The sequence below is a fragment of the Glycine max genome, chromosome 8 (assembly GCF_000004515.6).
Source record: "Glycine max cultivar Williams 82 chromosome 8, Glycine_max_v4.0, whole genome shotgun sequence".
NCBI lineage: Eukaryota > Viridiplantae > Streptophyta > Magnoliopsida > Fabales > Fabaceae > Glycine > Glycine max.
Window position 1 is genome coordinate 38,556,442 of NC_038244.2, and position 17,707 is coordinate 38,574,148.

The 17,707-nt window shown below is 34.4% G+C and overlaps 1 protein-coding gene across 1 annotated transcript; it reads left to right on the top strand.

Annotated features, from left to right (window-relative positions):
- Nucleotides 1–362: 362 nt before the first annotated feature.
- On the top strand, nt 363–3,633 carry LOC100803196 (high affinity nitrate transporter 2.5). Its single transcript, XM_003531946.5, has 2 exons — nt 363–1,939; nt 3,112–3,633. The coding sequence occupies exons 1-2, from the start codon at nt 786–788 to the stop codon at nt 3,482–3,484; spliced, it is 1,527 nt and encodes a 508-aa protein (XP_003531994.1). The 5' UTR covers nt 363–785; the 3' UTR covers nt 3,485–3,633.
- Nucleotides 3,634–17,707: the final 14,074 nt, after the last annotated feature.

Here is a 17,707-nt window from a genome sequence, read left to right on the forward strand (position 1 = left end):
GCAACCTCAACCTACCAAAAGAAAACATCAAAAATCATCAATAAATACAATTTCCTCAACTTCACACTCAAACAGATTCCAAAGTCAATGCATGTTACACAACTTGATTGCAAGAATCTTTCCTTCGAGAAATTCCTTGGTTTGAAATGAATCGTGCTATATACCACTAGCTAGTTGTCTCATCAACTTTTAGTCAAAATTTGAATTTTCCTTCATTTCCCAAGTCCCTTTCTTTTGCCATTGATTTCCAACCTGGTTCACTCTTCCCAGATTAAAAACAAAGTAAAAAAAAAAATGTGAGTCGGCTTATGGAGGAGTTTTTAACCTCCCAACTGTGCCTCTCTCACATATGAAAAGTCAAATATTACAGACACAATTCTCCAAGTCTCAGTTTTCTGAACCAATCTGCTTCTGTTAAGTTTCAAAAACTGCCAGCCTTGAAAAGACAAGAACATCTATTTTTATATCTTTTACTTAGTTATCTTGGTATATCTCTATTACTCATCCTCATATGAATCAAAAGAATATCCCGGATTTTTTTTATTGGGTTTGTTGTAATTCTGTTGTTGAGTAGAATATTAAGAAGGTTGCAAGCAATGAAAAGGGGAGAAAAGTTTATCCAATTTTCGTTTTCCATAGGAGGAACCTTGTCCTAGAAACAAGGCCCTGTGCATCCCTTACCTCTGCTCTTATCACACACACACAAAGGTCTTATATATTCCAAACCAAATCAATAGCTAAACACTTACCCTTTTGCTTAGGCCAGTCGAAACTAAGGTACAAACATGGATATAGAACTCCCTGCTGCAACTGCCAATGAATCACAACAACAAAAGTTTGCTCTACCTGTGGATTCTGAAAACAAGGCCACTGTGTTCAGATTATTTTCCTTAGCCAATCCCCACATGAGAGCTTTTCACCTATCATGGGTCTCTTTCTTTGCATGCTTCGTGTCTAGCTTTGCTGCACCACCCCTTCTCCCCATAATCCGCGACAACCTCAACCTCACAGCCACTGACATTGGAAACGCCGGCGTGGCGTCGGTCTCAGGCGCCGTCTTGGCAAGAATTGCGATGGGAACAGCCTGTGACTTGGTCGGACCGCGCCTGGCCTCTGCATCATTAATTCTCCTCACAGCACCGTTTGTGTACTTCACATCCATCATCAACTCTTCCACCTCTTACCTTCTAGTTCGGTTCTTCACCGGCTTCTCGCTGGCCACATTTGTATCTACCCAGTTCTGGATGAGCTCCATGTTCTCTGCTCCGGTGGTTGGTTCAGCCAACGGATTCTCTGGTGGATGGGGAAACCTTGGAGGAGGGGCTACCCAGCTCATCATGCCTCTAGTATTCTCCCTCATCCGCGACATTGGCGCTTCCAAATTCACTGCGTGGAGGATCGCATTCTTTGTCCCTGCCATGTTCCAAATGCTAACAGCATTCTCCATCCTCTTATTTGGTCAGGACATGCCCGATGGGAACTTCCACCGCTTGAAGAAGTCAGGGGAAAAAGCCAAAGATGATTTCTCTAGAGTTTTGTTTCATGGTGTTACTAACTATAGGGGATGGATTCTAGGGTTGACTTATGGATACTGCTTTGGGGTGGAGTTGACCATAGACAACATCATTGCTGAGTACTTCTATGATAGGTTTAATCTCAAACTCCACACTGCTGGAATCATTGCTGCAAGCTTTGGCTTGGCTAACTTTTTTTCTAGGCCTGGTGGGGGTTATATATCTGATGTAATGGCTAAGAGGTTTGGCATGAGGGGAAGATTGTGGGCTTTATGGATATGCCAAACCTTGGCTGGTGTTTTCTGCATAATTCTTGGCCTGGTGGGATCTTTAAGTGTATCCATTGTTGTTATGATCATATTCTCTGTGTTCGTCCAAGCCGCGTGTGGAATGACCTTTGGGATTGTTCCTTTTGTCTCAAGAAGGTAAGGTTTTGAGTCACTATATTTCAATTACAATCACTTGAGTTTTTATCTTTAGTCTTAGGATGTGTTTGATTCCTATTTCTAAATATTGTTTGTGGTTTTTGAAAAAACAACAAAGAAAATCACTCACACCAAGTTCTTGTCTCATCACATATAGCATCAGTCTAGCTAACTCATTCTTGAATTAGAACCACTAAACAAAAAAGAAGAGGATGAGAAAACATGTCTCAGTTGTCTCTACTTTTGGTTTGTAAGACATTTGTTTTGGAAAAGTTTTCAGAGATTTTGTACGAGAAATTGATTGTTGAGAAGTATGAAATTATTTTAAAAATCAGCTTTTAAAACCAAAAAGTGAGAAGGGAATCGAACATGTCCTTCTTAAAGCGCTTTCCCTATTCTCCACTATGTATAAATCATTATTTAGCAAATTTTGCAAATTCAACATTTCCATTATAGTAATCAATAGTTAAGTGTCAGACTCAGATTAACCACAAAGGGGAGAAAATATGAGAACAAAAGAAATGTCAATTTAGTTGTTTAATTTATTATAACCTATCAGATCACCTGACACAACAGGCAAAGTAGTCCTTAATTATATGTGTAACAGGTTAAGACAAATGATTCTCTTGCACATAGCATATGTTTCATGCATCTTCTTTCCTTCTTTAGACTAGCAGTAAAGATAACTACTCTTAACAGCTCTGTTTTGACCAACAAATGATTCCAAAGCTTACAATAGATTTCAACACAATAAATATGTGCAATCACAGTCACATCACATGCACACTTGACACAAGGTTGAAAGCTGGTAAAGTTTGTTCACAAAAAGATAGTCATATAAACAAAGTGCATATATAATTATATGGGTCTATTTGGATAAGCTTTTTAAAAAACACTTCTAAGAAAAAAAAGATAAACTTCTTTTTTAAGATAAAATAAACTTTCTATTAGTTAATTATTCACTGATTTGTAAAAACTCTCGTAATTTTTCTAAAAGATGAGAGGACATCTACAAATTAATTAATGTAGAGTTCATTTTACCTTATGGAGAAATTCATCTCTTTTTTTTCTTATTATTTTCTTTTCCTACAAGTACTTCTAGAGAAATTTATCCAACCAAATCCTATCTAAATAATTTTTTTGTGATTAATTCTAACAATATGCATTTTCAGGTCATTAGGAGTTATATCTGGAATGACAGGAGGAGGAGGCAACGTGGGAGCAGTTGTCACCCAACTAATTTTCTTCAAAGGATCCAGGTTTTCAAAAGAAAGAGGAATCACTCTAATGGGAGCCATGATCATAATATGCAGCCTGCCAATATGCTTAATCTACTTTCCCCAATGGGGTGGCATGTTCTCTGGTCCTTCATCTAAAAAGGTCACAGAGGAAGATTACTACTTGGCTGAGTGGAACTCAAAGGAGAAGGAGAAAGGCTCCCATCATGCAAGCTTGAAATTTGCTGATAATAGCAGAAGTGAAAGAGGCAGAAAGCTGAATGCTTCAACCGAGCTTACCGAGGAAATCACACCCCCACATGTTTGATTGCTCCTCTTGAACTTGTTAATGTTAACCCTTGTACCTTCACTTAAGCCTGCCCCTGAAGTTTGTGATATCAAATCAATGTGTGTTCATATGTTTGCTATATAATGAAGCTTTCCTTGGGAAGTGAAATGGTTCCAAGACTGTTTAAATTTTCTGCTTTGATATCTCGTTATTATTCCCTACTCTAGATCCACAAGGTTTGATTTGATAATTGTGCATAGTCTTCACTCTTCAGTAACATCCACCCTTGGTAAATACTCCCTCTAGTCTCAAATTTTTATTATTGGACTAAAAACTGAATTTAAAATTTATTTAGAAATTTTGACCGGTCAAACAACTAAAAATCAAATTTTAAAAAAAGTTTTAGGGACTAAAAACTTAAGTTCTTAGTAGTTTTTTTTTTAAGTTCTTACTATTTCTAGGGTTGGGATTACCACAATAATAATTGATGAATCCAAACTAATTATACTTTAATTAAGATTGAATCTCTTATGAAGGTGAATTATCCTAATGTTCTTTTTTAGATACAAGAATTATTTTGATCCATTCTCGAGATAAAAGAATATTGGCCTATTAAACTAATTACTAATCTTGTCGTAATTGAATTTTAGTTGGACTCTTTAGGATGGATGATAAATGATAATTCATCAGTTCTTTGAAAGACTAAATCTACTCTCATGATTTAAGTCCTGAGTTCAATTTTTACATATTCAATATTTAGGTTCACCTCCAAGTTCTATCTACATATCCACAAGATGTGAATAAGCGGTAAGTAAATTTATATTAATAGACTTCAATAAGAATTAAATAAAAAGATATCCAAACATTAACAAAAGAGTGAAACAATCTATCCATTCTCTACAATGTATCAAAGCTTAATAATGCCAAATTCTAAATACTAAAAAACTACTGGAACATGGACATAATGGAACCAAAGAGATTCAATAAGAACATTAATAGAATGGGCTCTAGGTCCGTAATTAAATGGTCCAACGTCTATATAGGATTGGCTTTTACTTTTTGCCCCCATTGATATTTACTGCTTGGACAAAATTGTACTCCAAGATGTATGACCGGTAACCCTAGCACCCCCAACCTAATTTGTTCTCCATGTTGCCCCAACCCACAACACCCCTCTTCCTGACTTCCTTGGCGGCACCACCGTAGCTACGCCATAGTCAACCTCAAACCCTGCTACAATAATGTCAAAGTTTACCTCAAACCCCGCGTCTCCCTCATTCATTCAACCTAACCGTAGGACCCCCCCCCCCCTTCCCCGACGCAAATTGAGACCCCCTTCCCCTTCATGCGATGTTGGCATTTCCCTCATAACACAATGTCTCCCCCAATTCTCAAAGCATCCCTTTTCCCTTTCGTGCGACACTGACGACAAAGGTGAGTTTCCCGCCCCTTCCTTTCCCGAACTGTGCAATGGGGCATTTGAAAAAAATTTAAAGGTGTTTGGGTTCAATGGGTTGTTTGGGTTGCAAACCTATCCGAAATGGGTATTCCAAAATTCCATCCACAAATTTCAGAATAGGCATTCTGGAAGGCACTGAACATTCTGGAACATGTGTTCCATAAGAGGTTTGTTGTAGTTTTGGAGCACCTATTTCGGATATCTAGAGCCTTTTGGAATACCCATTTTGGAATTTTAAGGGTAGGAATTCTAGATTACCCAATCAAGAATGATAAAGGACTTTTGGAATGCCATTTCCCAATTGATATTCTTCTTTGTTTTTGACTTTATTATTTGAATGATTGTGCTTAGGTTGTGAGAACAAGAGTAGAATAATCACTCCATGATGGTTTGATTGTGAGGTTAGTCATGTTGTTAGGTCAATGATTATTTAAGTTGTTTGGACCTGTTTTGCATTTGTATAATTACTATTAAGGAGGTTAGAATAATTGCTTAACATTCATAGATGTGAAGTTATTTAAAATTAGGTTTTGACATTTTGTATATTTATGTTCAAATGGCATGTACAAAAAGAGTCAATTTTGATGGTGACGATCATGGTGATAAACGCATAAGACCTACAATGTCAAATCGTAAGTGACATGTAGAAAGTCAAGTAGTGGAGCATGTTCAACCTGTGGTGGTTGATGAGCCTATGGTGATTGATGAGCTTGTGGAGCTTGTTAAGCCTTTGAAGCAACAGGACCCAAAAGCCACTGATGTCTTTCCTGGTGGGCTTGAGGACACATCATTGTTAACCTCATATGTCGATCACATGGCTCGAAGCTTATAGGATGGACTGGTAAACTACTAACTGCATTTGAATATTTTTATATTTATTGAACTATTCAAACATTCAATTTTTGTTGGAACTTATTTGGTAATTATCTACTTGGAGGATCATGTTGAACTAAAGTTAGTATCACTGGGAGAAAGCTCAAGAAGGAAATTGCCCTACATGAGCAGATAAAGGAGTTGGTCAAGGGGTCTAGTTTATTTTTGTTGACCACATGCAGCTAGGAGAAAGTAGACAAGGGACTGTTGTATGATTTTGCAAAGAGGTGGCATAGGGAGACAAACATGTTCCATTTGCTTGTGAGAGAGGTGAAGATAACACTAGATGATGTGTCATTGTTACTACATAATCCCATTATTGGATTTTTTTTACAATTTTCAGCATATGGAAAAGGATGCAACAGTTCTCGTGTTGGAGGAGTTACTTGGAGTTAAAACGGAGGATGCGCATAAAGAGAGAAAGAAAACATGAGGTGCATACGTTGTCTTAGTTGGTTGCGAGATTTATATGCCCATTTGTTGTGTCTGATCTCAAAACAACAATAACAAAACTGATGTGTCATTATTTTCTCCTATTTCTTACATCTTTCTGTCACCATTTTAATTATTGATTAGCCTTAATTGTCAAATTAATTATGCAGTTTTATCATTTGGGTTTACTTGACTAATTCTGTGTTTTAATTTAATTTCAGGAGAATTATAAGCAATTGGGCTTGGATCCGAAATTGGGCTAAACCGACTTGGACTTGAAGAGAGCAGACAATTTTATTTGCCATCCAGTTTTATTTTATTTCATTTTTGGGCTGTATTTTTGTAATTGGGCCCAAAATCATATTTGTAAGCTTTGGAGCCCAGCTGCTAGGATTTTTAGGTGGTCGGTTACTGTTCACATAGGGAGAGTTTGGTAAGGTTTCATTTTTCAGTTTTTCGTGTTACTGCTCATGCGCATGGTACTGTTCACGTAGCAACTCCATTTTCATTTTCTGCTTCAAATTCCAGTTTCGTTTTCTGCTTTTAATTCCAATTTCGTTTTCATTTTTGTCTTCTAATTTTAGTTCATTTTCTGCCTTTGATTTCCTATTTGTTTATGCATTTCGTTTCCAATTGCAATTTCATTTTTGGTTTCTGTTTGTAGATTCATTTTCATTTCTGTGTTGCAATTAGTTTCCAGTTGCTGTTTTCGTTTCTGTTGTTAATGGAAGGTTGAATCTCTAGTGTTGCTTTCTCTTGAGGATTAAGCATAACTCTCTTTGAGGTTTTGTTATTAATATTAAGTTCTGATTAGTTTTTCCCCTTCACCAATTATTCTGTATTGTTGCAGATATTAATCCATGCATGCTTAATGCTTGATTAATTGTCTATTTGCTTAATTAACATTCATGCTTAATGGACATGTGAGAGGGATTAATTGGTGTATGTGTTGCTTAATCACATAATGATAGCCTTGTGTTAATTTTCGCTTAGTAAATTAATTTCGGGTTGGATTAAGTGGTTGAACTGATTAGGGATAAATTCTCGTAACCTAGGATAAGAGACTTGTTTTTGAATCAAGGGGAAACAACATGTTTTAGATCTGTTATCTTTTTAATTCAAGTTTGTTTGTTGTTTAAATTACAAAAACAAACAACCCCCCCCCATTTCGTTACTGTTTTATTATTATTGTTATGAGTGTTTGTTTGATCATTGCTCACTGGGAGACAACCTAAGATTACTTCCTAGATACTGCATTTTAATTTTTATTTGATTCGGGTACAACTTTGATCAAAAACCCAACTTAAATGCAATCACCCGAGCCCATTTCAATAACTCATCTCAGCTATCAAATACCTACATAAACAACATACAACATAAGTTTGTCAAAGTTCATATTTTCTAATAGTACATAAATTACATAAAAAAATACACAAGATAATTACCTCTGTAGTTGTAAAAAAATTCGCTACAATCATCATTTTTTATGTCTCTCTCGAATGCATTCCTTATATCTTCACCAATATTGACTTTATCCAACATGTTTTCGAAGTAATCTTCCTCCATAACAACTACAATTTTAAACTAACGACATCTAGTACAAATGAATTTTAATTATATTATTTAATTGAAATTCTTAAAATTTAATGATTACGCCAGAAAAGGCAATTCTAAATGTAAATTAAAATGACAAATTATGAATTTCAAGAAAATATTTTCAGAATCCTCTTTCTAGAATGTTACTTGTTTTTCGGAATAGATAATCCATAGTACATAAATAACCCTTTAGAAATAGCCTATTCGGGCTACACAAATCGCTCTTTCGGAATAGACTTTCCATACCACACAATAACCATTTTGGAATAGCTATTCTGGACTACCAAATCCCCCTTCAAGAATAGCCTTTCCGGACTACAAAATCCCCCTTCCAGAATAGCTATTCTGGAAACTACAATATATATTATGAAACGAGCAATTCAAAACTTATATTGCACTTTCTAGAACAACTATTCCAGAACGGTAATTTTAGTAGTTTGGAAAGACTATTCGATGGGCTTTCAATAATAATGATAACCCTTCTAGAATAGCCTATTCGGATTCTTTTGATATATTCCTCTTCGAGACCCCATATGTCAAAAAAATAAACATGAATAAAAATAGAAAACAACACAGCTTAATAGTATGTGTGTCGAGTCAGCCTCACATGAGTTGTGCAAATGAACGAAAACAACCAAATATTTAGGGGAAAAAACCAACCTTTGTGAGATTTAACAATTAAACGCAAATGGAGACAACATTGCATGTAGAGACGACACTCCAATAGAGGTGAAGGCTGCTGAGAGTAGTTGAAGGGGGTGTTCAGCGTGTTAGGAGTGTAGACAAAGGATGGATCAAGCTGAATGTTTTGATGATGCCAAAGGATCACATGGATCACATGCTTCTCAAAGATTTATTCAAGACAAAGAAATTAAAGATATTCAAGATGGATGATCAAGACAGTCTCTAGAGTCATAGGAAGGGTATATTAGATAAGAAGGGAATTCCAATTGAAGTAGCAAAAGGTTTGGCCAAGAAATTTAAATTAAAAAGTCTTTTTCAAGAGATTTACTCTCTGGTAATCGATTACCAGAGGATGTAATCGATTACCAGTGGCCAAAAATGATTTACAACAGCTATTAAAATTTGAATTCAAAATTTGCATTGTGTAATCGATTACACATATATGGTAATCGATTACCAGCAGTTACTGAACGTTTTAATTCAAATTTTAAAGCTTGTAATCGATTACACATATACTGTAATCGATTACCAGAGGAGATTTTCAGAAAATATTCTCAACAGTCACATCTTTTTATTTGGTTCTTGAATGGGTATCAAAGGCCTATATATATGTGACTTGAGACACGAATTTGCTAAGAGTTTTTCAGAACAAAAAGGTCTTATCCTCTTAAAAAGCAAAATCGTTTTATCCTCTTAAAAAATTCCTTGGCCAAAACACTTGTGATTCAATAAGGAATTATTTGAGTGCTCAAATTGTTTAATCTATCTCTTTCAAGAGAGATTACTTCTTCTCTTCTTCTTTATTCTGAAAAAGGGATTAAGAGACCGAGGGTCTCTTGTTGTAAAAGAATTCTAAACACAAAGGAAGGATTGTCCTTGTGTGTTTAGAACTTGTAAAAGGAATTTACAAGATAGTGGAACTCTCAAGCGGGTTGCTTGGGGACGGACGTAGGCACAAGGGTGTGGCCGAACCAGTATAAATCTGAGTTTGCACTTTCTCTTCCCTTAAACTCCTTCATTTATTATTGTTTTATATTCATATTCAAATTTCTCTATTTGAATTAATATTTAAGAAGTTCATTATTAAGAGAATTTATAACTTGAATAGAAAATGAAATAAAATTTTAATTGGGGAAATAGTTTGCGATATCTTAATTCAACCCCCCCTTCTTAAGATATTTGAGACCACTTGTCCAACAAGTGGTATCAGAGCTTCATTCTTGTATAAAGTTTAGAAGCTTCAAGAATTATGGCCTCATCAAACTACTTGTTTCCCGAGGGAAATTCTATAAATAGACCTCCCATCTTTAATGGAGTGGGTTACCACTACTGGAAAACCCGCATGCAAATCTTTATAGAGGCAATAGATTTAAATATTTGGGAAGCCATAGAACAAGGACCTTATGTTCCCTCTATAGTGGCCGGAAGTGCAACAATAGAAAAACCTAGAGCAGATTGGACTGAGGAAGAAAGAAGATTAGTACAATATAATTTAAAGGCCAAAAATATTATTACATCTGTTCTAGGAATAGATGAATACTTTAGGATTTCAAATTGTAAAAGTGCTAAGGATATGTGGGATACACTACAAGTAACACATGAAGGCACAACAGATGCTAAAAGATCTAGGATAAATACATTAACTCGTGAATATGAACTATTTAGGATGAATGTAAATGAAAGTATACAAGACATGCAAAAGAGGTTCACACACATAGTTAATCATCTTGCATCTCTAGGAAAAACTTTTCAAAATGAAGATCTAGTAAATAAAGTTTTAAGATGTCTTAATAGAGAATGGCAACCAAAGGTAACAGCCATCACAGAATCTCAAGATTTGTCTAGTATGTCTCTTGCTACGTTATTTGGAAAATTGCAGGAGCATGAAATGGAATTATTGAGATTAAATCAACATGAAGAAACTGATAAGAAGAAGAAGGGAATCGCTCTTAAAGCCTCATCTGCAATCCAAGAAGACAGTGATAAAGAAGATTCAATTGACTTGGATAATGATGAAGATATCAGTCTTTTTGTAAAAAGGTTCAACAAATTCCTGAGAGTCAGAGGAAATCAAAAGCGACCCAATTTTAAATCTAAAAGAAGGACAAAAACTTCATCCTTTACTCTAAAATGTTTTGAGTGCAATCAACCTGGACATCTGAGGGTTGATTGTCCCATCTTCAAGAAAAAGATGGAGAAGTCTGAAAAGAAAAATGTTAGTGGAAAGAAATTGAAGAAAGTATACATTACATGGGATGAAAACGATATGGAATCTTCTGAAGATTCAGAAAATGAAGAGATAAACCTCTGTCTTATGGCTAAAAGTTATGAAAGTGATGAAGAGGTAACATCTTCAAATAACTTATTTATTTCTTTTGATGAATTGCAAGATGCATTTGCTGATCTGCATAAAGAGTCAATTAAACTTGCAAAGTTAGTTTCATCCTCTAAGAAAACAATTTCAAAATTGGAAAATGAAATTTCAAAATTAAATAAAGAATTAGATCATCTTAAAACTGAAGTTTCAAATTCCAAATCAAATGATAAAATTCTTGTCTCTACTACTCTTGATGAAAAAGTTATATCTGATTCATGCAAATGTTGTAGCAAGTATGTAAAAGAAATTAAAGATTTAAAAAATTCACTTGCTAAATTTTCTATTGGCAAAAATAACTTGGATGTCATATTAGGAAATCAAAGATGTATTTTTGATAAAGCAGGACTTGGATACAAACCAGAAAAACAACAAAAATTTTACAAAAATTTCTTTTCTTCACAAAAATATAATTCCCCTTTCATTACTTGTTTTTATTGTGGAAGAAAAGGGCATGGCACATCTACATGCTATTTTAGAAGGAATTGTAACAATATTAAAATGATTTGGGTCCCAAAAGGATCCGTTATTCATACTAACACCTTAGGACCCAATAAAGTTTGGGTACCTAAGTCACAACCTTGATTTTGTAGGAACCCTTGAGAAAAAAGTGCTACATAGATAGCGGATGTTCAAAACATATGACGGGAGACACATCAAAATTCACACATATCTCTCCTAAGAAAAGCGGACATGTAACTTATGGTGACAACAATAAAGGTAGAATTCTTGGAGTTGGAAAAATAGGTACAAATTCTTCAACCTCCATTGAAAATGTTCTACTTGTTGAAGGTCTTAAACATAGTCTTCTTAGTGTGAGTCAATTATGTGACAAAGGCTATCTGGTATCATTTGATTCTCAAAAGTGTGTCATTGAACATGAACATGATACAAAAATAAAGCATATAGGGTTTAGAGTCAACAATGTTTACATGATAGACTTAAGTCAAAAACTAGATAATAATCAATGTTTTCTTAGTAAAGATGATGATCCATGGTTGTGGCATAAACGGATTGCACATATAAACATGGAACACTTAAATAGATTAATATCAAAAGATTTAGTTGTTGGTTTGCCAAAACTAAGATTTGAAAAAGATAGGCTATGTGATGCATGTCAAAAGGGAAAACAAACTAGAGTTTCTTTCAAATCTAAAAACATAGTTTCATCTACGCAACCTTTACAATTACTACATATGGATTTGTTTGGTCCTTCCAGAATCATGAGTTTTGGAGGAAGTTACTATGCTCTTGTTATAGTTGATGATTATTCTAGATACACATGGACTCTTTTTATCACTCATAAGAATGATGCATTTCAAGCATTTAGAAAACTTGCAAAAATCATTCAAAATAAGAAAAATCTCAAGATTATATCTATTAGGAGTGATCATGGGGGTGAGTTTGAAAATAAAGAATTTGAATTATTTTGTGAAAAGCATGGAATTGAGCATAACTTTTCAGCACCAAGAACCCCTCAACAAAATGGTGTTGTTAAAAGGAAAAATAGATCTTTGGAAGAGATTGCTAGAACTTTATTAAATGATACTCCTCTTCCAAAATACTTTTGGGCTGAAGCCGTTAACACTGCATGCTACATTTTAAATAGGGCTTTAATAAGACCCATCTTAAAGAAAACTCCATATGAATTGTTCAATGGCAGAAAACCAAACATCTCACATCTTCATATCTTTGGTTGTAAATGTTTTGTATTGAATAATGGAAAAGATAACTTTGGAAAATTTGATGTTAAGTCAGATGAAGGTATTTTTCTTGGATATTCTCTGCATAGTAAAGCTTATAGAATATATAATAAAAGAACAATGACAATTGAAGAGTCTATACATGTTTCCTTTGATGAGTCTAATGCCATTCTTCCAATGAATGATTTTTTAGATGATATTTCAGATTCCTTAGAAGATACACATATTCATGGAAATGACTCTAAAGAAAAAGATGAAGGAAGCAATGAGGATTCTCAAGATAATGGAGTTATAGCAAATAATGAACTTCCAAGAGAATGGAAAGTCTCAAGAGATCATCCCCTCGACAACATTATTGGTGATATCTCAAAAGGGGTAACAACTAGACATTCTCTTAAAGATTTATGCAATAATATGGCTTTTGTATCTATGATTGAACCTAAAAATATAAAAGAAGCCATAGTAGATGATAACTGGATCATTGCCATGCAAGAAGAACTGAATCAATTTGAAAGAAACAATGTGTGGAAACTAGTAGAAAAACCTGAAAATTATCCTGTCATAGGAACAAAATGGGTTTTTAGAAATAAATTAGATGAACATGGCATAATTATTAGAAATAAGGCTAGGTTAGTAGCAAAAGGGTATAATCAAGAAGAGGGAATAGACTATGAAGAAACATATGCTCCTGTTGCAAGATTAGAAGCCATTAGAATGCTCTTAGCATATGCATCCATAATGGATTTTAAGCTCTATCAAATGGATGTTAAAAGTGCTTTTCTAAATGGCTTAATTCAAGAAGAAGTATATGTTGAACAACCCCCTGGTTTTGAAATCCCGGATAAACCAAATCATGTTTATAAATTGCAAAAGGCTCTTTATGGTTTGAAACAAGCCCTTATGGCGTGGTATGAACGTTTAAGCAATTTTCTCCTAGAAAAAGAATTTTCTAGAGGAAAAGTGGATACCACATTGTTCATAAAGAGAAAGCATAATGATATTTTGTTGGTTCAAATATATGTTGATGATATAATTTTTGGATCCACTAATGATTCATTGTGCAAGGAGTTTTCCCTTGATATGCAAAGTGAATTTGAAATGTCAATGATGGGAGAACTAAAGTACTTCCTGGGATTACAAATCAAGCAAACTCAATGAGGTATATTCATCAACCAAGCCAAGTAGGCACAAAGGTATGGCCGAACCAGTATAAATCTGAGTTTGCACTTTCTCTTCCCTTAAACTCCTTCATTTATTATTGTTTTATATTCATATTCAAATTGCTCTATTTGAATTAATATTTAAGAAGTTCATTATTAAGAGAATTTATAACTTGAATAGAAAGTGAAATAAAATTTTAATTGGGGAAATAGTTTGCGATATCTTAATTCAACCCCCCCTTCTTAAGATATTTGAGGCCACTTGTCCAACAAGGAGAAATAGGTTCGGAAGAGGGAAGAGGAAAGTTATAAAATGAGAATGGTAGTTTAGGGATATTTTAAAAGTGGGGTGTAGGAAGCAAAATGAGAATGTAGGGAGTAAAAACCTATGGGATGGAGTATATATACCTAGGTCCTAATGGGCTTAAACCCAATAAATTTAAAATTTTAAGAGGAATAAGATGGTCTAGGTCATGCCATAACCATGGAAACTGCATTGTCTATCTTAATATGTCATAAGGGATACTAAATGTCAATCATGTATCCAAAGATTGGGTATTTTGTAGAGGTTATGACCTTTGGCCAGCCTAGTTATATATAATATATTTTTTATCAATAAATATTAATTGTTAATATGTTAATTTTTTGTTAATGGAGGGACTCGAAGTCATGACCTATCCCTTTCCTCCTTCTACTTTTATCATGAGCTTTATATAACGTATGTTACATACTTACATTCGATTATAGTAAATTATTTGTCAACTATTAGACATGTTTAATATTGACAATAATATTTTTATTATCCATATTATGAAAACCACGTGCATTCAAGACTCACCCCACAGGTTTCCTTGCTAGACAGAAAACATTTACTTTTCTTCTGTAACATAATTCAAGACCTTTTTTCTAAATCGAAAAAGAAAAAAAAATCATCTTTTCTCCTTATCTTTGGATAAAAAAACCTTCAATGGTTTAAGTTCTACTCTGACCCTTAATTAAGGGCTCCTGACAATTGCGAAGTCTATTTTTTCTTAATTGTTTTGCTAATTTTTAAGTATTTATATTTCTACTGTTATTTACAACAGAGACCATTTTGTGAGTTGAGCACACTAGCTAGAGTCTTTTGCTCAATTTATGAAATTGTGTAATATCAATTAGGATTATAGATCCATAATTGTCTATTAGTTCTAGTAAGTAAGGATAAATAATGATCTTTGTTGTGTAGAAATATAACATTAATAAACTAAGTTTGTGTCTTCATTAGTTAGAATTAGGTTTCTCTAGAACATAATAATATTGATAGGCTAAATACTAAGAACTTGTTTTGGGTTGTCTCTTAGTAATGGAAATTATCAATGAGCTTCTCTTGATTATCGGAAAAAAAATGGAGAGATCATTTGCTAGAGCTTCTCAATAAGTAGAACTAGTGTATCTAAAAATGAAAATTACATCATTGAATCATTGACCACCTTAAAAAACTAAAACGGAGATTACATTAGAGCCTTTAAATTGTTGAATTTCAAGCATCTATTTTTTTTCCTTATTGTTTTAATTATCAATTTTGTTGGACAAGTGGCATCAATAATTTAAGAAGGGGTGAATTAAGTCTTACAAAATTTCCCACTAACAAACTTTTAACTCCCTTTTAATAGGCTCAGAATGCAGAAGAAGAAGCAACAATCAATTTAATAATGTTCTTTAAACATGCAAGACAAAATTGATTGCAATAAAATAAATAAGATAAAGGAAGAGAGAATTGCAAACTCAATTTATACTGGTTCGGCCACTTTCCGTGCCTACGACCAGTCCTCAAGTAACCCACTTGAGATTTTCCACTATCTCTGTAAATCCTTTACAGACTTTGAACACACCTTGGGATCCCTCACCCTTGTGTTCAAGATTCTCACACTCCAAGAGACACACCGTCTCTTGATTACAATTGAGTTCAAAAGATGAACAGAAAGATTTTTCTCCTTTAGAGTAGATGATACAAATTGAAGATCCTAGATAAATTCTCAATAGATTTGCAAGTGTTAGGCCAAGAGTTGTTTGGAGAGCATTTTACAATTAAGTTCTCTTAGAACATTTCTCTCTTTTTTTGAAGTCAAACACACATATATATAGGCCCATCATGCCTTTTCAAAATGATTTGAAGAGACGTGTCTTTTCAAAAAGCTTTTCTAAAGTTTTCTCACTGGTAATCGATTATAGGTTTCTGGTAATCGATTACACAGTTATATTTTGAAGGGTCATAACTTTTCAAAGCGTTTTCTAAAGTGTCATTACTGGTAATCGATTAAAAACATTTGGTTATCGATTATAAGATTTAAAATTGAAATTTCAAAACCCTTTTGAAAAGCTCATTTGAAATCTTGTCTTCTGGTAATCGATTACACTGCCTGGTAATCGATTACCAATGCCTTGATTTGTTGGCAAATAACTGTTCGAGGCCAAAGTTGATCAACCAGTGAGATTCTTTTAACAAATGAACTAAGGTCTTATCTTTTTCTTGATCTTGTTTTCTTGACCTTGAATTAATCTTGAAGCAATCTCTATTTGCTTAACCTTGAATGTTTCTTGAAGCAATCTTGTTTGATTATACTTTTGGTATCATCAAAAACCTGTATTCATACATTTACATTATCCCCCTTTTTTGATGATGACAATCATTATCAAGTAAATTCTTTTCGACATCATCAAAACCTGCATGATTCATATTCTCCCCCTTTTTGATGATGACAACCATTATCAAGTAAATTCTTTTTGGCATCATCAAAACCTGCATGATTCACATTCTCTCCCTTTTTGATTATGACAACCATCTGTAGGTTAGGAGTAAAAAGAATATTTATTTTGGTTGTTTACTCCGCCTTGATTTTGCAATGATTGCGTATATGAAACAATTGAAGATTTCATAGATTTCACATATATAAAAAAAACTGTCTCAATAAAAATAGATAATTCCCCTTACTATCTGATGGAAGCTTGCTTGTGGGGCTTCTATGGAGGCTGGATCTTTGAGCTTCAATAGGGTCCTTTAATGGTGATTTTCCACCATGGAGATGCAGCGGAAGACAAAGGAAAAGAGGTGAGAGGAGGCACCATCCATTAAGGAATAAGCCATGGAAGAAGGAGCTTCACCACCAAGATGAGCCTTGGATAAGAAGCTTGGAGATGATGCTTCAATGGAGGAAAAGAAAGAGAGAAGGGGGGAGCACGAAATTGAAGGAATAAAAGAGGGAGAGAAGTGGAACTTTGAAGTGTGTCTCATAAGACTTTCATTCATCAAAGTTACAACAAGTGTTACACATGCTTCTATTTATAGACTAGGTAGCTTCCTTGAAAAGCTTTCTTGAGAAAACTTCCTTGAGAAGCTTCTTTGAGAAAACTTCCTTGAGAAGCTAGAGCTTAGCTACACACACCCCTCTCATAACTAAGCTCACCTCCTTGAGAAGCTTCCATAAGAAGATTCCTAAATAAGCTAGAGCTTAGCTACACATACCTCTCTAATAGCTAAGCTCACCTCCTTAAGATGAGAAGCTAGAGCTTAGCTACACATCCCCTATAATAACTAAACTCACCCCCATGGCAAAATACATGAAAATACAAAAAAAAAAAAAAAATCCCTACAACAAAGACTACTCAAAATACCTCGAAATACAAGGCTAAAACCCTATACTACTAGAATGGCCAAAATACAAGGCCCAAACAAAGGAAAAACTTATTCTAATATTTACAAAGATAAGCGGGCTCATACTTAGCCCATGGGCTCAAAATCTAACCTAAGGCTCATGAGAACCCTAGGGCCTTCCCTTGGATCTCTAGCCTAATCTACTTGGAGTCTTCTATCCAATGCCCTTGCGGGATAGGATTGCATCATTCCCTCCACCTTGGAAAGGATTTGACCTCAAATCCCGAGGTTCTTCATACTCTGGGCTCCTTCCCTCGACACCTATAAAAAGAACAAAAACTTATGTATTA

What these genes read in the sequence shown, in the direction of transcription:
- LOC100803196 (XM_003531946.5), top strand. Translation starts at nt 786, where the DNA reads ATGGATATAGAACTCCCTGCTGCAACTGCCAATGAATCACAACAACAA. An exon ending in GTTCCTTTTGTCTCAAGAAG is followed by an intron (nt 1,940 to 3,111) that starts GTAAGGTTTTGA and finishes ATGCATTTTCAG; the next exon opens with GTCATTAGGAGTTATATCTG.